Below are 27,150 nucleotides of genomic sequence, written 5' to 3'. Positions count from 1 at the left end.
AAATTGGCTTTATGCTCTTATTTTCTTATTGTATTGGTGGTAGATAGAAGGAAAGTGTAAAATTCAGTAAATTGACCATGAAAAGGCGTATTCAAATATTATGAGCCAGTATTTTCGGTAAAAAGCCATTATTTGATTTGTAAATTGCTGCTCTCCTGAAACTTTTCGCTGAAAAGTACCCATTATTGCCCGGAGAACAAGAGTCAAATGATATTCATCACATTCAATGGGTTTGGAATCAACAAAAATTGCATTATAGATTACATACTTTACTCTATTTTGAAAAGGGAACTGATAATCGTGATAATGACAAACTCAGAAAATGTAGTCAAATTATTGCACACTTCACTTTGAAGCAGCTACGGTTTACTGTCTACTACCATTCTACCAGGACACATGGTACACGCATACATCAGTCTAGTACAATATGAGTTTCTGAGCTCAAGTGTACTGGCTCTGGATCAAGAAGTCAACACTTTTACAAGCAATGCGACTTTGCATTTGCACATTCTAAGCTAGGCCGATATCTCGGTCTGTGTCTACTGCGTCTGTCTACTGGCATTCTCGTTCACAAGCACACAGTCCAGTGCATTGCAAATTAGCCTTCTTGCATTTGCAGCGGTTTCTACAGCCTTTTTTGCAGCCGCACGACACCAGCTCGAAGCAGCGTTTTGAAGCCACAGGGAGTGTGGTCCAGAGCGGTTCGTAGGACCCATCCTCTGCTTGCCACCAGCCCCAGCTTGTTGATGATGGAAGCACGGGTTGAGGGACCAAGACCTGCCCCCAGACATAGCCACCCTGGAAGACTGATCTCTTCACATGCTGTTCCAAAGCATCGTAGGTAGGTGGGATGTGCTGGACGGAGTTCCTCTTGGCGAAGAGTTTCTTTATGGCCTCGTTGACATCCGTATATGGACTGGTGCGGTCATAGAGGAGCACCACAAACCTTTCAATGCAGTGCATTGTGTCATCCTGGACTTCCACCACTACCACCACCACAACAAAATACTTCTGAACCTGTCACTGATGCTGTGTGTGAAAATGGATTTTCCCATAAAAATGACCATTTTTCCCCAATACAATGGTTGGAAATATAATAAATCAACACAAATGACATTTGTATTGTTTTCCTTTGTAAATGCACATCACATGGAGTATTTTTCACCTCTGAGAAACCTACAAAGAGAATAACAATGACAGATATCCCATGTTGTTAAAGTAGAATGGCGGCCATTTCCAAAGCTGACCAAGGCAAAATCTCGAGTGGCTCCATATCCAGAATTGTTCAGAATACATTAGTCAACATATGTACCAATTTTGGTGTTTTTATGAAAAGTCGAACAATTGGTTTGCTATGCTGCAGTACTATGAACTGCAATACAAGTTCACGTGTCAGAAACTCTTTCTTCATAATGTTTTAATATTCTCGTGACCTGGGATGTGAGACTTCAGCGGTAACACATCTTTTCGTGTTTTTAAAATATCTTTGTGCCTATTTTTTAACACCAATGTTGAGGGAAGTTTTTTCATTTGGACGCAGCACAAGACCACATGGTATTTGGAAATTGGCCAGGTCAGGCTAATACAAGGTTAGAGCAGGAATTTGTAATTTGGCCAGGCTGCTGGTGATAGCTCACCTACTCTTCACGAAGGACACCGTGGGATCTTTAAAGTTCACCAACTAACACCGGCAGAAGGGACACCCGTTTAACGTCCATCCGAGAGACGGCGCACACATTGACGAATCGCCATGCCTGTGAAACACTGAGATGACAGTTTGTAGCTGGGTCGGGATTTACACCTAAGCTAGGCAGCTTCGAGGTGAGTGTGCATACCTCTCGACCATCTTGTCAGCCCATTGAGGGTAGTGGAAGAGCACAACAGCATGGGATGAACAGTCCACATCCAGCCATTGTCGTTTTTTTATACTGCTGCTAGAAGGTCTATACTTTGATTTATGAGGTTGAGGAAAGAGAAATAAACAAACATGAACATATGGATATAAAGCATGATATGAATGTAAGGTTAAAAGGAACCATCATTTTTTTGAAAACATCAGAGGTAAAAATGTTAAAATAACCTGAGGCGAGGGTAGGCTGAAGACTTGATTGACTGGAGGGAAGAGCACACGAGAAATTCCAATGATCTTGAAAGCCTTGGTTTAAGTATTCTGCATTAAAAGGTAAAGGCATTTGCAAAAGGACTTGAGCCCTGCAGAAAATTCCAAGCCATTGGTTGGCTTTGGAGACTAGCTTTGAGATACGATCCAACTAAGACAGGTGATTCCTGATCACAAGTTCCAGGAGACTGACCACAAAAATAATTGGGGTGTTGGGCAGCCAGTCCTTATGGAGGAACACTGTGAGAGTGTGGGACTTCCTGTAAATTGGGGCAGCATTGGCCCTCAGAGAAAGATGTGGAAAAATGGAAATAGGAGTTGATAAAGCAGATGACCAAGTCTTGAGGATTCAAGTAATGTTGCTGTCACGTGTACTCACAGTGAAGTCGTTTCGGAGTAGGAGATTGGGACCATACTCTGTGCAGAGCGTTGGTGCTGCCGAACCAGTCTTTTTGGCTATTGGGCACAATCCTGGATGGGTCACCACTCCTACACAGTATACCAGCAATACTGGTGCTCATTTTGACGACCTCAGAAGGATGACAGGCAGAGTTAACCCCACCTGGTATTAATTCAACAGCTGAGCAGGTTCCAAAGCCCGCCACCCTAACCATTAAGCCAACACCAGGCATAAATAAAGAAAATGGGCGTCAAGTGGGCTAAGCATACAATATGTTGCCATGGCTCAGTTTGGTGGCTTCCATCTTGAGTCAACGAGTATTCAATCCCCTGAGTTAATACTTCGTGGAAGCGCCTTTGGCAATGATTACAACTTCAAGTCTTCTTGGGTATGTCTGTATCAGCTTTGCACATATGGATTTGGGGATTTTCTCCCATTCTTCCTCGTAGATTTGCTCAAGCTCTGTTAAGTTTGATGGGAAGCGTCGGTGAACAGCAATCTTCAAGTCTTTCCATAGATTCTCAATGGGATTCAAGTCTGGGCTTTCACTGGGCCACTCAAGGACTTTCAACATTGGAATGGCCACTCAAGGCCATTCCAATGTTGCTTTGGCTGTATGCTTGGGGTCATAGTCTGTGGTGAAGATTTACTTTCCAACAGGACAAAGGTCTTTTTCACTCTGAATCAGATTCTCCTCAAGGATTTTCCTGCATTTGACTCCATTCATTGCTCCCTCTACCCTTACAAGTCTCCCAGTGCCTGCCACTGAAAAGCATTCCCATAGTGTGATGCTGCTACCACCATGCTTCCTGGTGGGGATGGTGTTAGATTGGTGATGAGCTGTGCTCAGTTTCCACCAGACATAGCACTTTGAATAAAGGCAAATGAAAGACTCAGAGCATGAGGTAAAATATTCTGTGGTCTGATGAGACGAAAATTGAACTGTTTGGCCTGAATGCAAACTCCTGGCATGCTGTCATGTGCCTTTTTATCAGGAGTTGCTTCTGTCTGGCCACTCCCCTATAAAGCCTGGATTTGTGTAGTGCTGCAGAGACTTGTCCTTCTGGTAGGTTCTCCCATCTCAGCCAAGGAACTATGTAGTTCTGTCAGAGTGGTCATTGGGTACTTGGTCACCTCCCTGACCAAGGTCCTTCTTGCCCAGATGCTCAGTTTGGTCAGACAGCCAGCTCTAGGAAGAGTGTGGATAGTTCCATATTCTTTCCATTTCCTAATGGTGGAGCTCACTGTGTTCTTGAGAACTTTCAACACTCTAAATTGTTTTATCCCCTTCCGCAGAATTATGCCTCCTCACATTTCTATCTCGAAGTTCTACGATCAGTTTCATGGACTTTATGGTCGAATTTCTGCTCTGACATGCACAGTCAACTGTGGGACCTTGTATAGAAAGGTGTGTTTCTTTCTAAATCGTGTCCAATCAATTGAATTGCCCACAGGTGGACTCCAATGAAGCTGTAGAGACATCTCAAGGATGATCAAAGGAAAGCGGATGCACCTGAGCTCCATTTAGAGTATCATAGCAAAGGGGTTGAATACTTATTGACCCAAAACATTTCAGCTTTTCATTTTCATTTAATTTATAAAAATTTCGACAAACCCGTGTTCACTTTGTCATTATGGGGTATTTTGCGTAGATCGGTGACAAATAGGCACAATCTATGTGCAGAGATAAAGAGATGGTGGTCCATTTTGTTTGATAGGTGTCAGCCTGAAGAATAACCTGCCTGATTAAACTGCCAGATGTGGTGGTGCCTTGGTGGTTATGCTCAAGTCTAATGGACAATAGGATGCATGATGTGAAGTTGAGGTTGTGAATCCACCAGATTAGATGAAAGGTGAAAGCCTGAGGTGTCGTAAAATTTCTTATCCGCAACACGACATGGGCAATGTCTTGAGAACGGAACCAAAACCAGCTGTTATCGTGGCAGTTGTTACCACGGATTGAGTTTCTACAGGAAAAGAGTTGCAGTGACTGGATATCAGATTGATTGATAAATTGGCTGAGATGTAATGCTGCCTTCGAAGACCTCCTCAACAGAAACCTCACTGATGGATCATGATAGACTACCAGAATGCACAGAAACAACATATTCTTGTGGGGAGGGGCACAGATGTACAAATATTCTGCTGTGATTGTGGGTACAGGCCAAAGTAGGGGGGATGCGTATGGGAGCTCCTGACCGAGTCTGCGATGAGTGAAATGTGAATAACCTTTTAGGGAAAAGTTTCTGTGTGACAGGTGACATCTGGGGATGATGTGGCCATGCACAAGTAAAGATTATGAGGTTGAAGCATTTGCCACTGATATGTGATCATTTAATCTTCTGCATTTAGTTCCTAATTCCCTCAATATATGCAGACCTGCCAACGATAGTAAGTTAATAAATAATATTATTTTTTTTTTCTTCTGATATCTATCAAAACTGTAGCATTGCTGTAGAGTGTTGATGCAAAATAAAACATACAGTAGATCTCTCTTTTGCTAAAAAGAAAACATAAACACATTTTGTAGGGTATTTTGAAGTTGGCAGCATGATGCAGCAATCCGAGACAGGTCGCCACTCCGACACACAAGGATGGGGATCCAATGGATGGAACTCCATCCTTCACATTTTGGACTGTGTCCCATCTACATGGAAAACAGCTAACATCACTTTAATCTACAAGAATGATGCAAAGGCAGATCCTCAGCTACAAATGGGTTAACTAGCTTATGATTGTCAGGATTTAATGGAATGCATCTTCTCACTTCCATAATCTTTTCTTTTCTCAAATTGCCTGATCTCTGACCTTCAGTTTGTATTCCATCTTGGCTATTCAACATTGGATATGCTACTACTTCTCCTAACTATGGATGGAGGCCCAGAATCATAAGCAAGTGCTCAGGGCTGTGTGTTAAATCAAAGCTGCTCTCCAAACCAGCCATAGGTTGAATATCCTCTGTTGTGCCAAGTACCTTTTAGGTAAAGGCTGAATTTCTCACAGCTTACAAGGGGGTTGTCCAGAGCTAAATGGAGTATCGTTTTCACCTTTGGGCTTGTGCCTCCACTTCACACCTTTCTCTCCTGTACACTGTGAAATCCAAAGCTCTCGCCATTCTTGCCATCACCGTCAAAGAAACAGAAGAACTTGTCTGCTGCTCTCACATCACAGACAGCTTGTGAGCGTCTCTTTTCTCCACTGTATCTAATCAGATCGTCCACCTTCTGCTCTTTCATCCCTCCCTCTCTCCTCATTCCATCCATGTGATGTGCATTCTACCAGCATCCCTACTCGTTCTAAAATTCACAGAATACAGGGTCACTGTTCACCTCCACTCCTTTGTTCCTCTTTTCATCTACTTGTTCACCTCTATTTGCAGGTTGCATTTCCTTCCCTTTTTCTCGAAAGTCCTCCTTTTCAAACCCCATTAGGAAAGCATATCTGACTTTTTCAAAAGCATAATTTATAAAGCATAAGCATACTGCTCACTGTTAATGGTTAAAAAAAAAGATCTTTAATAGTCGCTGACATTGTACTTGATGCAACAGCGCTTTCAAAAAGCACAAGGAATTTATTGCAAAAACAACCTGCATGGCGTACAAGATAAATCTCACCAAAATCTTAACCTAACCATCACTTTTCCAGCTCCAACAAGCCCCAGCAATTTATATCTTCTTCATCACTGACATTCCATTTTATTCCAAATTAATTATCATCATTAGTCATTGTTAAAGGAATTAGAGAAAGATTAAATTCCATCACGGCATCAAAATGTAATTTTGTGATACAAATTTGATGGCCTCTCACCGATCATTCGACGTTTGGGAAAATGATATTTTATTTTGTACCGATGCTGTTTTACCCAACCAAGCACGCAATTTTAATCGTGAAAAATTTGTCCTATAAGACTCTGAAATAGAATCATGCTTTCTAAACCAGAGGTTTTGATACTACAATTCCATCACATGGATATTAATGGGCCATGGAAAAAAAAATCCATACCTGTTTCCAAACCTGAAAGAGGACCTAAATGCAATTTCAGAAAATGTACGAGTTTAAAGTGAACTCTACTTTAACATCAGTGAAAATGGAATTCTCAGACTTCTCGAGTCTAGGCGTTTGACAATGTTGTACAACACAACGGAGATTAACTTTTGGGATTGTAAATGTTTGACTTTGGATTTACAGTTCAATAAAACATTGATTCCAAGTCTACTAATGCGTTGCCAAGTCTACTACCTTTTACATGACTCTCTTATATATTTTGGATGTAAAAGTGTCAGTAAACAAAAGCTTTTCCTTCGTTTAAATTGATGGGCTAGCTGTGATCATTAATAAAACTATCAGTGGAAGAAATATTTACTTGAATACCATACTGCTTTTCACTTGCATAAATAAGCATTTTTATTCACAACAAAACTTTCCTTGTACTGCTTTTAATATGTTAAAATGCATCTCAGGCTTTCCAGAAGTTTGAAAACATAATTTCTGCATTGTTGGAGCAGTTACGCAAGCTCACTCATCAGGTGAGAGAAAGCCATTATACTTTATTCTGCATAATGCTCAAACGGTAGACTTTGCTCTTAGTTTCAGTGTCATGTGTTCGTTCCAGGTGCAAAATGCCAATCAGAACCATGATGAGACATTGACGAAGGTCATTCATGATTACGATGAAACTTTGGAAAGGTGAGTAAGGAACACAAAGATTCATACAATAAATAAAGATGTGAAAAAACAAGGTTAATATATATATATATATATATATATATATATATATATATATATATATATATATATATATATATATATATATATATATATATATATATATATATATCTCTCTCTCTCTCTCTCTCTCTCTCTCTCTCTCTCTCTCTCTCTCTCTCTCTCTCTCTCTCTCTCTCTCTCTCTCTCTCTCGCCCTCTTTCCATCTACAAACAATATTTAGCGGGTCTACTACTATATGTTCAATCCATGCTCCTTGCCTCACGTGTACAGTGCCCTCTCACATCACAGACAGCTTGTCTCACTAACTGTAACAACTAACCCCAACTCTCCAACCATCTGCACACAAGATGGCATGGGGTAAGGTCTGTATATCCCAGATACTTCCCCCACCAAATGTTTTATCTGTAATCAAAATCAATCTTGGTACAACTGTTCATAGTACAACTGTTCTCAGTACAACTGTTCTATTCACGATATCCACTTGGTAAAGGTAAAAGTGCACAAACTTGACATCAAGCAAAATGTGCCACCAGTGCACATATAGATATAGTCATGATGCGTGTTCATCTTTTGGACTGTCACGGGACTCTTTAGCCCCTAACCGGGCATCTGCCCAGCCGGGGGCTTATATTTTGGACGCCGTCAGTCTTTCCGTCCGTGTACTTATCGAAAATGTATGGAAAATGACTGGGCCTCGACTCAAAAATGACTGACCACCTTTAATTCATATTCAGCACATGCATGCAATAATATGTGGACATGAAGCACTTCAAATGATTTTGTAATCAGAGCCAAAGGTCATGGCGCACACAATTTTATTTCTGAATTTTGACAATTTTGAAAAAAATATTTACAGCAGAGAATACAGGATTTTATATGCTTTTGGAAACCATTATTTATATACACCTTACCATCTCCACTACCAACACAAAACTTTGACTTCACTCTTTATTGATATACACTTTACAATCACCACTACCTACATACCTATTTATGCAGTTGTTTCAATGTAAAATCCACACATCACATTTTTAAGGTGTGGTTGGTGGCTGTGTCCACGATGAGGACTTGTATCTTTGTTACCCCGCATGTGCGAAGCGAAAAGTAGGGTTAAGCAATTGGTTCACTTTTTCTGTCTGTCTGTTCACAAATGTCAGTTTATGATTAAGGAACTACTTAATATCAATTGAATGCTATATTTTGAACACAAATCGCAACATCAATCGGAAAACGAACCTGTAGTTTAGAAGTAAGCTCTCAATTCATCCTGATCGTGCATGCACATAGAGAAATTAGTTTTTTTTTTGTTATTTTTTTCGTCTATCTGCCTGTCCAGCAGTCAAACATCTTCTTCTTCTCCTCGTTCTCCCTTAAATAAGGGGTGAGGTCCAATGACACCAACCTTCTGCCCTGCCTTGACCACGAAACTCCTCCATCTCCCTCTGTCCTCAGCCAACTCTCTCCACTCTCCAACCACCCCTATCTTATGGATATCCCTGCTCACACAATCCTCCCATATCGACCGTGGTCTACCTCTTTTCTTCATACCTTGCTCCCTCGACCTATCCACTCTCTTTACGATTCTCTCTCCCCCATACACACCAAGTGTCCAGCCATCTCAGCCGGCATTTCACCAACCTCCCCGTCAAACTCATCTGCACACCAATCTCTTCCCTCAGTTCATCCATCCTTCTTATATCCACCCTCTTCACTCCCACAATGCTCCTGACCCAGTTGTTCTCGTAAATCTGCAGCCTCTGTTGTCTCTCTGTCATTACTGCTGTCTCCAGACCGTAGAGGTAAGCCGGAATTACACATGACATCAGAACCTTCCCTTTCAATTTTCTTGATATCTTTCTGTCTGCCATTACTCCCTCCACTCTCCCCTCCACCCTCCCCTGAATCCTCCTCCGCACCTCTGCCTCAAACTTACCATCCCGTCACTGTTCCTCCCAGACACTCAAACCGATTTCCCTACCTGATCTCTTTCCCCTCTAACCTGATATTAATTTATTTTCTCTGCTCCCTGACCCACATCACCTCGGTCTTCTCCATACTCATCTTCAGCCCATGCTTTCCAAATGCATCCTTCCACTCCCCCAGCACTTCCTGCATCTCTCGTCCACTTTCCACCACAACAGCCAGATCGTTCTCATCCAGCATCCTACCCATACTACCCCTCAAGCTCACCTTCCTGCTTACCAGCTCCAACACCATGATAAACATGAGTGGGCTGAGAGAGCTTCCCTGCCTCAAACCAATGTTCACACTGAACTCCTCAGACATCCCAGGACCAACCAAGACTCTTCGCTTTGTTCCCTTCAAACAAAATTGAAAATAATTCCAAACAGGAAATGTACCGTTTTTAGTGACATCATAAAGGACACAAACAACAGGCATGGATAACTAATGTAATATGTTAAATAAGGTGGTGTGAAAATTCTGCATCAACAGCGGTAAACTTCCAAAAATTTTTTTTTCTACAACCTTTTATAATCGTTAATTTATTTTTAATTGAATTATATACTTGAACACTGTAGAAGACAAATAACCATCTTAGCACTTTCAAAAACGTTTCCTTTAGCAGTACTTGGGCAAAATGTTACGGTATTTTACATCATCTCAACCAATCAAATTTGCAGCGCATAGACCCCACACATCTCATTTTTCTCAAGATGGCATGGGGTAAGGTGTTCTATGAACGCTCTAGTTATTATTGTTATCATTGATTGATTGCTTTGGCTTTCATGTTTCTTCGAAGTTCCTTAGTAAGTTTACTCATTTATAATTGTAAGTTTACCTTCAGCACCTCTTTTGCAGATTTGTTTCTGTGCTAATGGCACAGGCAAAGATCTTCTGGGATTGTGGAGACTATGATGGTGTGGAGCGGTTGTTCCAGCGATCTGGAAGCCTGTGCAGCAAGCATGACACCCTGCGCCTAAATGTGGCACATGTATCCTTCATGCAGAACAAGTACCGCAAGGCCATTAGCTTCTATGAACCACTCGTCAAGAAGAAATATGATGATGTACGTTGCTGTTATGTTGGTGTTGAATTGAAATCGATGGAAGCAGTTCTGTTGAAGTATGCTTATCTGGTGTAATTATTTGAGATGAATGTGAGAAGGTATAATTAAATATTGCTTCATTATCTTTGCAAAAAATTAGGAAATAACATCCTTTGTGCCTACCGTACCAAGTTATAATTTTGAAAATTAGATGTTTCTTTGTTACATTTGTGTTATCACAGATTTAGTTCACTTTATTACCAGTGGTACCATGCCATTCTTAAAAAGTTGTATATTGATGTTTAATAAAATTATTGCTTGTCACATTTAATCCAAAAAATTAACATGATTGAACCAGCAATTTTTTCAGCTACATTATCTTGTTGCTTCTAGGAAAGGATTACGACATACAAACTGAATATGATAACAATGTCACTTCACTGCTCACCCTGTCTCTGCTAACATATATTTTCTCATTCTGCGAATGTTCCCCTCTAGTTGCTGTCAGTCAGTGCTGTGGTGTTGGCAAATCTGTGTGTGGCATACATAATGACTGGTCAGAATGAGGAAGCAGAAGATCTCATGAGGAGGTTAGAGAAGGAGGAGGAACAATCGGCCTTCATGGATCCAGGGCGAAAGTCGTACCATTTATGCATCGTCAATTTGGTTATCGGGTCAGCCTTTTCTTTAATAACTGCATCCTCAACAACCCTTCTGCAGACCCATTAACCACAGCAAGTTTTGTTTTCCATGTGTGTCGTCTTTAGTTCCTTACCTTCAGCACACTCCCATCGATCATAATCTCTTCACCATCCACTTGCTTTATAAACTTCGAAGTGCTTTTCTTTCCTTTGAAGATGATGTGCACTGTTGAATCTTTTTTTTTTTTATCATTAAGCATCCATTTCCTGATCCTTCTTTTTCCTCTCTACCCTCAGAACCCTGTACTGTGCCAAGGGTAACTTTGACTTTGGAATATCACGCATGTTCAAGAGCTTGGAGCCGTATCCTAAAAAGGTTTGGAAGGTTAAAATACCTTACAATAATTATAACGACAATAATGTGTCAAAGGGAAGCAACAGAGTAACATTTTTGATCGAACATTATTGAACCATTAACCAATGATTATCATTTCGAAATTAATCAACACTCAATCATCCAGCTTACTAATTTTCTGCTGACTCATTTCATACAGAGTAAAAATGTTAGGCTTAAAAGAAGTACCCCTAGCAATGAAGGTACATGTCACGCCAACAATATTTTTTCAAATAAGTTTGAGGCTCATGGAGAACAGTAAATAGTGAGAATAATGCGTATCATTTTCAAAAGCAGTTCCAAAAGAAGTTGGAGTGGAATATAGAGAGGATTCAGAGTTAGGAGGGATAAATTAGATCATTATCCTCAAAGAGGTGGAGAAACAAGAAATGCTTAGCAGAGGAATCAAAGATTTGAAACAAAGAACAAGAACAGGAATGACAGTTATATGAAGGCTTGGTCACATGATGCGAAAATGCTGATGAAAGGAGAGTTTGATCTTTGAAAGGGAGACCAGAAGAGTTTTTGACAAATAATTACATTGGAAAATTTGGCATCGGGGAGAGATAAATTATGAATATGAACTGAGGAAAAAAGTTAAAGTTAAAGGTGGTTTTAAAAAAAATCTGAGAGACCTGCTATCTTTTGACAGTGTGAGAAGAGGCCAGTAGTCATTGCAGGGAATGATGAGAATATGAAAATCTTTCCTTTTTATGGTCCTTTGCAAATGCAGAGCAGAGACAGGTGAGAGGAGGATGACACTGCACCCTGATCAAAAGAGGGAGGCATACTCCATAAGTAACCTCACCCTGTCGAGGCGTCCATTAAACACTTATCGATGTTTTACAATTGTAACCGGGAAAGAAAACATGAAAGTTAAAATTCAACTTAACCCTCTCTCTACACCCATCCCCTCCTCATCCCAATCCTGACTCCTTCCAAATTTTCAGTTTTCCCTCCTGAGAGTTTCCTTCTGTATCCGTCTTGTCCACCCCATGCAACCTCTCCTGCCCCTCATTTCTCCCCACATCCATTGTTTGTCCAAATCTGCCTCTATCTTGTGGCCTTCAACTCTGCTGTTGGTGTTTCCCCCCTCTCTCACCTGTTCCTTTTGTTCTGTTGCATCCTGATCCGTTCAGTGTATTAACACTAGCTCTTCTCTGAGCCTCGACTATGCATCCAAAGAAAACCAAATACTTCCGTCTTCGTTTTGGTCTGCGAAGAACACAGAACCACCCATTGCTACAAAAACAGTGTCAGCTGCTACACTGTGAACTGTGACACTAGTCAGCCTACAGAGGTTTTAGAAACCTTTTATTCACAAATTACCAGACCCCCACCCCTTGAGCAAAGTAATCAATCTACTGACATAAAAAGTGTCTGTGTAATCTATGGCATTGTATATGAACGTCTTAAACAACATTGTGAGATCAAGGTGGCTGAAAAACATGAAAAACAGCTTGGCCCGAAGGATCGTTTATTTCAAAGTGGTGGCTGGCTTTGAAGGCCAGCTTACGATTATGATCTGCTCAAAGACATGTTGTAGCTGAGCAATCATACCTCAAATCTCCAGAAACTGCACCTCATCCAGAACATGATAAGAATTAAAAAAAAAAAAAAACATTGGCCAACTGGTCCTGAACAGGGTAAAGTGTGGAAATAATCCTGCCTTGAAAGTTGTGATACAGCTGCAGGAATGTTTTATTTGTAGTGCACAGAATCGGACGGATACATAAATACCTTGACAAGCACACCACAGAAACAGTTGTCCATGCTTTTATGTCTTCACTTCTTGATACTTGTCATATTATCCTTTCTGGATTCCAATCTTCTTTTTTTTATATGCAGCGCAAGGCTGTGGGTAGCATCATCGGCTGATGGTGCAGCTATGCTGCTGATGTAATGCCCTATGTAGGTTAGGGCAGGATTTTACAATTTGGCCAGTGTGCCAGTGATAGCTCACCTACTCTTCGTGAAGGACACTGTAGGATCTTTATCGTTCATCAACTAATGCCAGTAGACGGGATGCCCAGTTTAACATCCTTCCGAGGGACGGCACATACATTGATGAACCACCCTACCTGTGAAAGACGAGGGTGACAGTTTATAGCTGGGCTGAGATTCGAACCCAGGCTTGACTGCTTAGAGGCAAGTGTGCATACCTCTAGGTCATCCTGCCTGCCTTCTGGACTCCCAGATAAAAAATATAAGGAAATTACAATGTAATTCAGAATACTGCAGTCTGTCTTGTTTTCTCGAACTATATAGCATCCCCATTATTACTCCCATGTTAAAATCTTGCCATTGGCTTCCAATATGATAATGCATTGATTTCAAAATGCTCCTTTTCACAAACAAGTCCCAAAACTAAATGGCACCATCCTACCGAACTGATCTAATTCATTTATACACTCGAGCAAGAGTTCTTTGATCCTCATCCCGAAGGCTTTTTCAGACTACTTCTGCCGGAACAAAATCATATGGTTAATGATCATTTTTGCATATTGCACCCAATTGTGGAACTCACTCACAGATATAATTAATAACTTCATCACTGGACAGACTCAGTCAGGAGTCAATTGAGATGTTTTATCAAACATTTTACATGCTTTTTAAGATTAAAGTTGTCAGAAACTTTCGAAGATTAAAGTTGGACTTTGTCAGAAAAGGGGGCTCATGGATTTGGTCTTGATTTTCGTGTGTCTGCATCCGCAACAATATCTTGGACGTGTATGGACCGATTTTATTCGTACTTGACACAAAGACAACACATGATAGAATACATCAGCACGTCATTTCTTTTCAACGTCAGATTCAAGATGGCCGACTGGCAGCCATTTTAGTTTAAAAAAGAAAACCTGGTGTCGAACACGTCCTCAACCATTTCTCGGACATGAATTTACCGGTCTTGTTCAAGCTTGGCACAGAGATAATGAATGATGACTTACATAAACATGTCTTTTTTTTTTCGAGATCAGAACCAAGATGGCTGACTGGTGGACATTTTGTTACTTAAATGTGTCCCCAACCATTTATTAAACATGCATGGTCCGATTTTGTTCAATCATTTCACAAGCACAGTATGCGATGGCATACACTTGCACCTAACTTTACTTTGAGATCTGATCAAAGATTGCCGACTAGTAGACTGGTGGCCATTTTAGTTGTACATAAATATGGGCTAGCAATTTAACTCCAGATAGCAAAATTACTAAAACAATGGGGGCTATGACATTTTATGTCTTTTTTACTTATTATTATCATTATCCATATATTAATACTGAAGGACCAATTTTGTGCTCCTCCTAGTGGTCGCGTCACGTTTTTCTCGGTACTGTGACCTGAGAAGTTTTGACACGGTGTACGTCAAAGTAGACACGTGCACAAATCAGGGGACTTCTTCACAAGGAGTAGTGTACACCAAAAATGTCGTGTGCAAGGACGTTTTGTAGGCCTCATTAGGTAAGGCCATGGAGTACATCGACTGGGATCCGGCTCTTACAAGAGCCGCCACTGGTTGTCATATTGGGCTCATGGAATGGAATCCGTCTGTGACGGGGTTTCGGCTAGTTATTATTATTACTACATCTCGGCACAGAAAGGTTCAAGCCAGTCCTGAGTTTAAATACATGGAGACAACCAAAGCATTAAGTCAACACAGACAAGAAAATTTGTTTTGAATTGATGTTTTTGCCTTCTTATTTGTGAGTATTCTTGTAATTTTGAACCCTTGTGAAAATGTCCCACAAAATTCCTAAAAAGATGAAGTGGAGTTTTGGCTCAGTGGGAAAACTTCCCCATGAAAATGCACAAAATTACATGTATAATCCCATTAGGAGTGCGGTTGACTCTGGGCCCACCAAAATGTCATCTTAGACACTTGACCAACGTGCATTCTTTCAGCACGGTTTGTCATGATCACCATATAAGGAACCCACCCATAAACATTTCTTTACATGAATGTAGGTTGTTTCATCATCCAAAATGGAGCCCCAGTTGGCCAAGAGTCTATCCTGTCCCCAGCATGAATGGGGTCTTATTTTGTGCAATGCCCAAATGGAGGATTTCCCACTGGTCCAAAACTCTACTAAATCCCCATCACAATTTCATGTGACATTTCTGGAATGGAAGGTCATCCTTTCAGGGTTGGTTGGCTTTAAACCGTCAATAACAAAGCACTAAACACCTTTCAAAATGATTTTGAGCTGCAGTTGATTCGTTGCCGGTTCCCCAGAGGCATGTTGCTGCAGATATCAAACATGTAACTCTGCCCCAAATTTGTCAGAGTGATGTGAGGAAAGAGTGGTGGCTTATAATTAGGGATGAAACAAAAATGAAATTTGCTGAGAAGTAATGGTTAAGTGGGTTGAGGGAGGGACAGATATGAAGGAGTACAAACTGTGTGATCTTTCGTGTAACTGCTTGATTAACATTCATTCAATATTATTTCATTTTTCCATTTTTGCTTTCTTCTCTGCTTCATCCTCACTCGCCTCCCTGCCTCCTTTTCAAACTTAATCTTCCTTTCTTGTACACTTTTATTTTCTCTATTTAATGTAATTTCTACCCTTCTCTCAACCCCAAACCTCTTTCTTTTTCCTCTCTCACCCTTCCCACAGCTCAGTGCTGACACATGGTTCTATGTAAAACGTTGTTTCCTTTCTCTTCTGGCCAATGCTGCCCGCCATGTCATTGCTCTCAAGGACGATCTTGTTGAAGAAAGTTTGCTCTTCCTTACGCAATGTGAAGGTGGGACAGAGATGTTTAAACTGAGCCTTCCGATCAATTTGGCATGCATGTCATGCCAATATACTCAAGGATAGCATGATCACTTCTGAGTTGTCTGATTCTGACTTTGATCCCAAATGAAGGTGTGATGCCAGCAAGGGGTGCTATATTTTTCGGTTTTCTATTCTTTGTTTATTAAGATATTTATTTATTTACTTCCGATTTTTAAAATTTATTCTCCCAACTCCCAAATGGATGAAAACAGCAGTATCCTACCTATAATTATATAGGCATAAATGATCTCATGGAATATGCAGCAAGAATAGATATTTTGGCTGAAGCGATGTTAAAAATAAAACATTACTTAAAAATTGAACAAACTCTGCTTTCAGTGCAGGTTAATTGAAGGTCTCCAAAAATATTGCATTTCGTGGAAGCACCAAAAAGATTACCTTTTATAAACGAATGGTAAACAAAAAGTCTCCAAACTCATCTTCACTTAATTCTCCGTTACAACAATGATCCCTTCAGCTTATGTTTTGTGTGGACCAGAGTCGATTGGCATCGCCTCTATCCAGTAATTGTTCTAGCTTTTTCATTAAGTTTTGGCACGATATAGAATAATGTTTTCCACTGTTTCCATGAAGAAGTATTTTATTTTTTATTGTAGGCCATTCATTCCTTTCGCCTTACTCCTCCAAAAGTTATTTGGAGTACTTTTTTATCCAGAGTCTAGGCTCATGGACGATTAAGACGATGAAGATGACACACAGAAAGTGGAGTAACAGGTGGATGTAACAAGCAAAGGAATGAATGATGGAAGAAAAGAGGAGAGGGGAGGAACATCCGACCCACTGATAGGTCGGATCTGAGTCCAGGCTTAACCGAAATCTAATCGGCTTGTTCTCGTCACTAACCAACTCATCCACCTAGTTTTGTCATAACTCGCACAAAACTTTTTGAGATATGCTATACATAGTTTTTCGCCCCATCTCTCAATGGTGAAGAATGACTTTAAAAAAATTATCTTATCCAGATCCAGATTTGAATCTTCATCAAAATTTAATCAATTAGTCCTTTTCACGACAATGGCATGGATGATGGATTATTTCTGCCCATTATTTCATGATCAATGGCCCAGGATAGACAATCTTTTTGGTTAACACTTGATAGAGAGGGGTATTTCCAATTTTTTTTCGATTGCAGTATACTGAGATACAGAAGCCTGTCCTGCAATACGCACCACAATATATTGCAGTCATTAATTCTGATTAAGAAGTGTTGGCCGAACTTGTTACTACATCTTTTTTTCCCCCACTAATTACCTCCTCCACCGAAGGTGAAGGAGGTTGTGTTTCCACCCTGTTCTGTCTGTTTGTCAGTTTGTCTATGCACAGGATATCTCAAAAAGTTGTGGACGGACTTGGATGAAACTTGGTGGACAGGGTGGGTGTGTGACATGGAAGAATTGATTCGATTTTGGTGAAGATCTGGACCCAGATCCGGACTATCAGTGGGATACAAAATGTGAACTGTTCGGCCTGGTGAAGGCATGTGGTCCACCGAGTGCTTTTCTAGTTGTTACAAGCGATGGAGTATATAATATGATGTGCAAAATGGATGATCGAGTCCGAATGTGGAATGTAGATACTCAAATATGGCTTTGTTTTTAACTTGCTTCGTGTGTTTGCTGAATGAGAACATTGCATGCTAGTTTTATTTCATTCACATCTTATCTGCATCCTCTGATGCATTTAAAGGAAGAGACTCAATATTTAAATGTTAGGACCTACCATTCATTGTTTTGAGGCAGTTGTAATAATGTCACAGAGAAAAACCAGCAGTTACTCATTTAAAACTCACCAAATGCACAACACTTTGGTTTCACGACTGAACATTACATTGATGTCTACTCATGAAATATGTTCAGGAGGACAGGGTATGTAATGTGTGGTGGAAGGTGTTGAAGAATGAAAACAAAAGAACCGCACCCCTGAGTCGAGTGTCGATATGATGATCAGAACATCGACAATCTCACTCCACTTTACTATCAACATTCCAACAGCAGGGTTAGCTCGGAAGAGTGAATACATTACTTACACCTGTGTAGTGACCTGGAGAGGAGAGGAAGAAAAGATGAGAAACGGAGAGAGAGATATGGGGGGGGAGAGATGGAGAGTGAGAAAGAGAAGGAAAGAGAGACACCTGGAGAGAGGGAGTTGTAGGTGGAGAGCATTGGGGCCAAAGCCAGGGTTGTAGTTTGTTGAACCAGGGGCCTAGGAAGTTGTGGCTGTGTCTTGTTCTGCCCCCAGGTTATAAGTTGCTGCTACTACCATGCAGGCTCTTTTGTGCAATATTGCACTGCCCAACTGACTTGTTCTACAAGTGTACAACTTGTTCTACTTGTTCTACTTGCCCAACTGACTACAGCTCATCCAATGACTCATATTATCTTATCTTCCTATTGATAACTCTCATTTAAATCCCCATTGTTTGCTTGCTGGCTCAGTGCTTTATTGTTTTCAGAGTAGTCGTTAGCTTAATGATTGTCCGAGTGTGTTTCACATTATGAATGAATGTGTTTTATAAAAACCGTCATTGCAGTGCCACAGTCCTTCAATCTGTCTCTGTTCTGTGGAGCAATTTGCTGAATTTCTCGGGTGACTATCGGTGCTCACCTCCAGACCATTTGGTTCATCCGAGCTTGGTTCAAAGAGTTCCACCCCGGGGTGCAGTAACATAAAAAAAAAACCTTTGCCAAAAGCTGACCACGTGTGACTTCTTTAAGGTCACACTGAGGTGCAGAGCTGCTATCCACCAGGAGCGACTCCTTGAAGAATATCTGCCGACGAGAGATTCCGATGAGAATCGTTCTACAGAGTAACCATGAAAAATATGCGTTTGCCTCATAACGTCACCAAATGACGTCATAATGTCTCAAGCTTGACATATCTAGAAAGCACTCATCGAGGTGTTCAATTTGAGGTATTACACGATATGGTACCTAAGATTTCAAAATTTGACCTTGGGGTCAAAAACTTTCGACCTCCAGCGCTAACCATGAAGGTCAAGACCGATCGCCACCAAAAACTAATCAGCTGAGCGCCTATCGATATGCTATATATCCACCAAGTTTGGAGATGATCCGATAAAATTTACTCAAAAGCTAAGGGTTTCGTTGATTTTGATGTTTGACCTTTGACCTTGACCTTCGAAATTTTGGGAGTCGAAAGCTATTGCGCTCACGAGTATACATGTCAAGTTTGAGAGCCATTGCTTTAGAACTGTGACTTAGAGAGCAAGTTGAAAGTTGAAAATCAATTGTAACAGACAAATATATAAATATATAAACAAAAAAACAAACCAACCGATCGAGTAACATATCTTGCTTTGGCAAGATAAAAAAAACATACAAGCTGACTAACATATCTTGCAAAAACTTCGTTTTGGCAAGATAATAATTCGAAGGAATCCAACAGGTACTTCTGTCTAATTATAATACTATGTTCTTCCAGCTACGGTCTGTTGTGTTGAGACCCTTTTGACACAGAACCAAACGTACTTTAAACTTTACCAACAGAATTGAACACCTTCATTAAAACAATCATGTGTGTTATTCAGCCAAAGGATATCCAGTATGCTACTCAATCTCATTAAGGAATGGATCATGATATCTGTATGATGAAGTAAACAAGGCCAAAGGTGGATCATGACTGATCATTGAAGCCTTCAACATCACAATTCTTGCTCGGTCAGCATAATACAGTTATAGTCATATAATATTATGAGACCATACAGCACCGATGATCTCTGAGCACAATTTTCATGCAAAAGTTGATGCAAACTTTTGTTCAATAACTTTATGCGGGTGATGCCATGTCATGTAATAATGGTGTCCACTGTCCATCCTATCTGCTTATTTTGCTGCCATTTTGTTTTTCTCACTTCTTCTCTCTCCCCTCCCTCTCTTCTCAGCACATGGCGACACCATCCCTGCTTATTTGGAACCTCCAGTTAATGACTCTAGCACTTTAACCCTTCACCCTGGAAAGAATTCGATCACATATGAAGCTCGTTTACTCCGGTTCCTTCTTCTGGAAATAAGTGGTTGGGAAGAATAATGCCATGACAGAATGGTTAAAAAGAAAAACCACATCTTTGTGGAGGAAAAGTGCTGCATTCAATCGAATGTGTGAGTACCTGTGTTGTAAAATTTTATTTATTCATTTTTGATAGTGTTGCCATTTTTATGTTTTTTTTTATTTGCTTGTTTGTTTGTTTTTACATTGTACACTTTCCATGGCTTTTTTGTAGTGCTTTTGGTCGATGCAGATTTTCCATACAATCGAAGAACCCGTGCAGTTAGAAAATAATATAACCTCACTTATGTCTCATGGTATTCTTCTACTTCACACATAAACATGTCCAAGCAATATGGGAGTTCCTTGATGCTGCCAATGTACTGTGTTATCATTTGGGATGAGTACGCAGCCATTTCAGTACATGTGCTTTGACATCTTCATAATTCATCGACTTGATAATGGGAGGGGAAGTATGTTGTATGTTTTATCGACTCCTCCGAGATGATTTGACCGAGGAAGCTGGAACTTTCAGGGATGAATGAGGGCACCCTGAAGTTACTGTATGTCTGTCCAAGTTTCATTTGATCCCATCATGTTTTGAAGAAAAAAAAAATTATTTGCCAATCTTGGCATTTTCTTTTTCTTCCTTTTGGGGGGGGGGGGGAGGAGGGGGGAGAGAAGGGGTTGCAATTGGAATTATCCGATGTATTATATGTGCACATGAGCATTACGCATGTTTTTACTTCATATACGTATCCCGGGTTATTTTTTTTTAATTTTCAGGAGCAATTGAGGAAATTGAGGATAGTAAAGGAGCAATCTGTTGCCCATACACCACCCAAATAAAGGGATGTATCAGAAGAACCTGTTGCACACTTGGAACAAGAGCACCCGTAGGGCGGATACTATGCTAATAAACTTCATGCCGTATAATGAATGGTCCAAAATATTAAAATCACAAGGTGACGTCAGAACTGTATGGGGGATTATTTTAAACTTCCCGACCCATCTCGCCACTAAAGTAACCAGGTCTTTTGAGGTCTGATAGAAGAGGTCTTTTCTTGCCAACTTTGCACAGACCTTATTGGATTTCAAGTGAGAAATAATGATTGTCTCTGTTCTCCAAACAGCAACATCTAATTGTTATGCAACAAAATATTTGATAAATTGGCAATTCTCCCACATTTCCTGCTCAGCATGTTGAGCATTTGCTTGAATAACAGTGGTTAGTTGAATATGAAAATGCTCAAGATCGATCAATTCACAGCCACTTTTGAACTCTTTGCACCGTTCACAGGTACATGAAAGAATTGCATTACCAAATGTGCTGATGCATTTATTTACATCACCAACCTTCCACATCACCTGTGGAAGTCACAAGTCAGGTGCTTTGATGTTCTCCTTCAAAAGCAACTTACTTATACACCTCTGTTCCACAGCACAGGTTTGGCTGTTGATTGGTTTTATTAGATCAAGCAGTGCAGAATGGCCTAGAGATATGTACACTGACCTCGAAGCTGCTTAGCTTGGGTTCAAATCCCGACGCAGCTAAAAACTGTCATCCCGGTGCTTCACAGGCAGGGCGATTCGTAAATGTGTGTGCCTTCCAGCGGATGGACGTTAAACGGGATCCCATCTGCTGGCATTAGTTGATGGAAATTAAAGATCCCACGGTGTCCACGTGCAAAGAGTAGGCGAGCTATCACTGGCACCCTGAACAAATTCCAAATTCCTGTTCTGACTTCATGAGTCGGAGTGGCAACCCGGCCAGTATTTTCACCTAGTAACTGCTTTGGCAGCACCAACGCTCTGCATAAGGCATGGGTGGTAGTGTGGTACAAGATTATGATGAATAGTGTGGAAGTCACATCCTGTATGTCTTACTCAAGATAGACAATATTGTGCAAAATTTCAGCAGCCAGTGGTTCCTTTGTTACGGGATCATTATTTTGGTCAGTTTTGAAGAAAAATTTTTTTTTCAGGTAGGACCTTTTCGACTCGCTCTCGTAAATGTGTTTTCCGTCATGCATCATTTTGAAGGCCATTTTGCAGCACTTCTATTTTATTTTTTTCACAACATAATTTTTGATTGGTCAAAGAGCCAGATCTTCACCAGTTGCTGTTTCTGAATTGTTATTGTTCCATTTTTTGGGAGATGTTGAAACAAACCTTGTAAATTCTTACATGTGCCTCAAAGCCAATTGGTATCAAAGGTCACGGTCGTGGCTCTCGCTGTTATTCCAAACCGTAATGCACACAAGTGCAATGAATGAAGAAAATAAAACTTTCAAAATAATGACTGCCAAAAGGGCAGTACTTAAAAACTCCCCACAAGTCAAAAAACGAGATTCTATTGTTGCTTTTATAGTGAATTGCCATACTCTGTATTACAGACCGTTGGTTATGCCAAAGCAGTTTATGTTATACTGGACGGTTTGCCATCCCTCTCCCAGCAGTAGTCAGGGTAGGAATTTGGAATTTGTTCAGGGTGCTCACCAACTGTTTGCAAAGGACACTGGGATCTTTCACGTCCACCTGAGGGATGGCACACACATTGATGCCTGTGATGCTGGGTCAGCATTCAAACCCAAGCTAGACCATGATTTTTTTTTTAATCCACTAAAATCGCACAATATGAATATTGCCCTTGGACATTCAAGTAAGGATGTGGTCATTCACATTATGTATGACATCACAATCAATGCGTTTTTGTTTAGGCAAGAGGATAGAAGAGAGGCTATATACTGTACAACACATTGATCCGGCCGGTTATAATGTCTTGTGCAGAAACATGGGCTTTCAGAAAAAAAGGAAAGAGGAGTTGCTGGAGCAGACAAAGACGAGAATGCTTAGGTGGATTCTCAGAGTATCAATAAGAGAGTGGTTGAGAGAGCTGGAGTTGCATGTCTTACAGAAAGGATTTGAGAGACTGGTTGCAGTGGTTTGGACATGTGATGAGAAGGAAAGATGAGGAACCAATTAAGAAAGTATGGAATGAGTCAATCAGAGGGAAAAAATATCAAGATGAAGACAGCGATTGTGGTGGAGGGATGTGGTGGAGAGATTTGAAAAACAAGGGATTGAGAGAAGAAGGTAGAGAGGAGAATGGAGAAGGTGGATCTGAGTAACTGACCCCTACCTGATGGGATTAAGTCTTATAAATGAAGAATATAGAAGAGTCGAAATTCTCAATCCAACAAAAAGGAGACAATATTTATAGCATAAAATGTGATTTATTTCATATCATTTATCAAGTAAGCCCACAACTTTTACTTAATACAACTAGAAGAAAAATAAAACAAACTTTCAATCTTAAGAAATCTTGGGTTGAGATTTCTTTGCTGCAGTTATTCCCAAAATGTCTATGTCTAGAAAACATAGCAACTCATTTTGCTTTCTTTCTGAACCAAGCACCTGTGAGCTTTATATCATTGGTTTATCCCATGTTCAGCTGTAGGTTAATATTTGTACCTCAAGTGCAAAATAGCCACACAACAATAATATAAGGTACAAAATCGAAGCAAACTCTGTGAACCTAGTTCATGCAAACCCAGAATGGTTTCGCATTTGAAATGAACATTTCAAATGGAAACGTTGTTCATTGGCTGGTAAAACGTCTTTTCACCAAAGCGGTTTTCTCCTCGGGACATTTCCGCGTCTTCCGTCTAAAGCAGGTCAAATATGAGCATGGCTCTTTTAGCAACCGATGCAAGTAAGGTACCAGAGCGTCCCGTGTTGGAATGTGGACATTTCAATATATTTTGTTTAAATTGGAAAATATAGTTTTATCATTTCCCATTGTTGGTTTCAAGGTAATCCTTGGCACTCATAATTTGGAGGCGATCGTTTCTTGCCATGCAAACAACGGCAATTTTGTGTGGAAGTACCTTTTCGCCTGGTGAATGCAAACTTTAGTTCATCAGGACATTTGCATAAACAAACCCGTGCAAACCTAAATTCAGATGAAATCAATTTTTTTTACCCCCGTGCTCACATGTCTTGTATTTTACAAAGTCACGTACATGCACAAAATACACACACGCATGCAGTGTGAGAAAAATAAAAATTAAAAAAAACATCGCAACAGTCGATTTAAAAAAAGACAAAAGAATAAAAGAAGCAAGTTATTAATTCACAAACATCTCCGTCAACTCAATATAACAAGGTCTTGCTCTCACTTGAACTCTGTACCAATATTCAGTGGAAAGCAAGGGGACAATGCCATTCCTCCTCCTGAGCAAGTGCAAATCAATGTGGTCTGATTCCGGCCCTCAAGTGGCACTCCAAACTGTATCCTGTATTTCCATTTGATTGACGTCGGGACACTGAGCTGGCTATTTGTGAATTTTCCATTTTGTCCTCAAACAAATTACAAACACTTCAGTACGGCAAGGTGCGGTGTGATGCTGGTTAAATGAAAGGGCCATCACCATAGTAGTTTGGCATTGTGCACGTCACAGTGAGACATTTCTAAAGCATGTGCACATTAAAGGGGCCATTTCAAGTTTAGTTGTGCTGCACTAAAATGTTTGGTTAAAAAAACAAATATAAATATAAAGCATTACACAGTGCTGCTTCGGGGCAACTTGACACTATATTTTTCCATTGGTATTGTGCACTGATCACAGACTATCCGGCTTGCTTTCAGTATCATCAACTATCAATAAGATTCTAAGCTGCATATAACCATCTTGAGCAACTGACGTGCGATCGAGAGTTCAGAAACCAGTTTATCGATGCATTGTGTATACGCAAAAAAAATACTCGATAAAACACAATAAATAACAACATTAATAATAACAAGAGCATTATTTGTTATTCCTCTTATGACTGTCATTTTGATTTTAAAACTTAAGACAATACACATGTAAATGGTTCATTCATGGCAGGTGATACTAGGACATGGAGTTTTTTCGTTTTTTTTTAAAGGTAGATTAAAATGTGGTGATTAAATAATGGATAAACAAAATCAATTATAATGGCTTGTGTGGATTATAACAACAGGAAGAAATTGAAACAAAAGAGGTGTGCATACAAAAATGATGAAAGTGTTACACCGATATAAATCTGAGTGAACTCAGAAACTTCACAACTCTGAAAGACATTGGCTATTGGGAACAGAGAGGGAACAAGCGAAAGGAAAGGATTGGGAGAGAGAGGCCAGGAAGTGCCCACATTGAGATGACAAAAAGGGGAAAGAGCTGAGAGGAGGTGAGGAGGACAGCATCAATCGAAGGAAGAGATTTTGAAAAGAAAAAAAAAGAAAAACAAGCAGGGTAGTTGAGGGTTGGGGGTAGAAGAGCAAGGAAAAGGAGTCTGGCAGAACAGAGAAAGTAGTATTTTTGAAGGAGTGGGGTGGTGGTGGGCACATAAGCAAGGGAGAGTGTGAATACCACCAAGTTCAATGGAGGAAGGAGGTAAAGGAAGACAAAAAATGGGTAGGAAAGAAAGAAATATGTAGGAATTGGGAAGTCAGAAAAGCTTGAAGGGAAGGAGAAAGCAAAGCAAATGAAGAAGAGCAAAGGGTTAAAATTAAATGAGTAGAGAACAAGCTGCAAAGTATGGTCAAAAACTTTACTAGTTGTCCGGTACTTTGTGTCCTGGAACCACCATCACCCTAGTGGACAAAAATACCGATACCCAGGAATTTTGACAGTTTAATCCAAATGCTGAACTGTGTTTAACTGCTGGAACACTTGACTTTTAATACATGCATTAAACGCATTAAAATGCAATCAAAACAAAACGATTGTTTAAAATTCTCATCGAAGAAGCAACCATGAACAAAGGCAAGTGGCAGTTATTTTAATCCTTATCAATTGTTCATTTCTGATTTGACCAATTTAAACATAAGTGGGCTGCAAAGAAGTTACTACAGCAACCAAAGCCAAACCTTATCCAGTACTGTATCCATGGTTCCGTGGTAGGATTGGTCTACGGTACCATTTTGTGAATAATTCTATATAAAACTGGCAACTGAAATAGTAACGGCTAAAAGACAGTACAATTGTCTTTTGGGATTTGCAGACACAACATCGCACTGTGACAAGGCAAACGAGGTGCCATACATGAAATGGCTAGAAAAATGCTGCACATTCCATGTCTCATTCCTTCACTTAATCTCGTTTCAAATCCAGGTTACAAGGGGGTCACGAGGGGGGGCCAGCTCTATAGCCACATCAGCCAAGAGATCAGAAGTCAGGGAATCAGGTAGACAGGAAGTGATGTCATCATCGGAAGTAAAGGAAAGAGGAAGCACTGTGGGCTGCTCTAGGTAACCTGAAGAAAAGGGAAATGATCGTTAGTTGTTGGTTATCTGAAACAATGGAAGGTATTTAAGATATACGAATGAAAAATCCACTTACTGTACACATGTATATTAAAAAAATAGCCGTGTCTGTCTGTCTGTCTGTCTGTTTGTTTGTCATGTTATAACTTGAGAATGGATTAACGGATTTCAATAAACCCAACTACAAATCAATAAATCACTGGTGGATTCAGGGAACTCCCGGGAAGCTTTGTGATGAAAAAAAAACACAAGTTAAATTTTTTTTTATGAGTACATGGGCACACGTGGCAAAACTGCAAGTGCTAACCTGCGGCGCTGGTTATCCCTGCACTCCCAGGAATCCTTTTTCTTCTTGCCCTATTGATTAGCCATCACAGCAAAGATTGTTATTTCCGTCAGCGAAGCGACGGGTTTTATATTCCAGTCTTAAGGAATAAAAGATGCGATTCACATCCATTACATGCAAACAGAGATGGGAGGGTTTGTTGGAGTGTTGTAAATTGAGAATAATAAAATGGAGGGCTGGCAGGATAGCCTGGAGGTATGCACAGTCACCTCTGAATTGTTTAACCTGGGCTTGAATCTTAGCTGAGCTATAAACGCTCACCCTGGTGCCTGCCAGCATTAGTTGTTGGATGTTAAAGGCCTTTTGCAAAGAGTAGGCCAGCTATCACCGGCACGCTGAACAAATTACAAATTCCTGTTCTAACCTACAGGGAGCACTGTATAAGTGGCACAGCTGTGCCAATCCCCCACTCCCCT

General features: G+C 40.3%; 2 protein-coding genes across 9 annotated transcripts in view; one reads left to right on the top strand and one right to left on the bottom strand.

Moving 5' to 3' along the window:
* LOC147031259 (intraflagellar transport protein 70A-like) overlaps positions 1-27,150 on the top strand; it is a 137,080-nt gene that overhangs the window by 86,051 nt on the left and 23,879 nt on the right. For 2 of the 6 annotated variants that reach the window (XR_015052572.1, XR_015052564.1), the window contains exons 13-19: positions 6,980-7,045; positions 7,132-7,205; positions 10,068-10,275; positions 10,753-10,928; positions 11,193-11,271; positions 15,909-16,038; positions 19,993-20,209. Coding sequence is in view for 2 of the 6 variants with exons in the window: in XM_085860506.1 (XP_085716632.1) it covers positions 6,980-7,045; positions 7,132-7,205; positions 10,068-10,275; positions 10,753-10,928; positions 11,193-11,271; positions 15,909-16,038; positions 19,993-20,138 (879 nt within the window). In the remaining 4 variants the exon portion in view is untranslated. Of the gene's footprint in view, positions 1-6,979; positions 7,046-7,131; positions 7,206-10,067; positions 10,276-10,752; positions 10,929-11,192; positions 11,272-15,908; positions 16,039-19,992; positions 20,764-20,882; positions 25,889-27,150 lie in introns of those variants that run through there. The other 4 variants (XM_085860506.1, XM_085860484.1, XR_015052575.1 and 1 more) reach the window with 3 other exon arrangements.
* Positions 23,313-27,150, bottom strand: part of LOC147031258 (transcriptional coactivator YAP1-A-like) — a 39,565-nt gene continuing 35,727 nt past the window's right edge. For all 3 annotated transcript variants that reach the window (XM_085860534.1, XM_085860519.1, XM_085860527.1), the window contains one exon: positions 23,313-26,378. In XM_085860534.1, the coding sequence (XP_085716660.1) occupies positions 26,227-26,378 (152 nt within the window). In that variant the 3' untranslated portion in view covers positions 23,313-26,226. The remainder of the gene's footprint in view (positions 26,379-27,150) is intronic.

This window comes from Eptatretus burgeri, chromosome 2 (genome assembly GCF_056783735.1).
Source record: "Eptatretus burgeri isolate ZD-2024b chromosome 2, Ebu_testis_v1, whole genome shotgun sequence".
In the NCBI taxonomy this organism is placed as follows: domain Eukaryota; kingdom Metazoa; phylum Chordata; class Myxini; order Myxiniformes; family Myxinidae; genus Eptatretus; species Eptatretus burgeri.
This window is presented reverse-complemented; position numbering and strand designations above follow the sequence as displayed.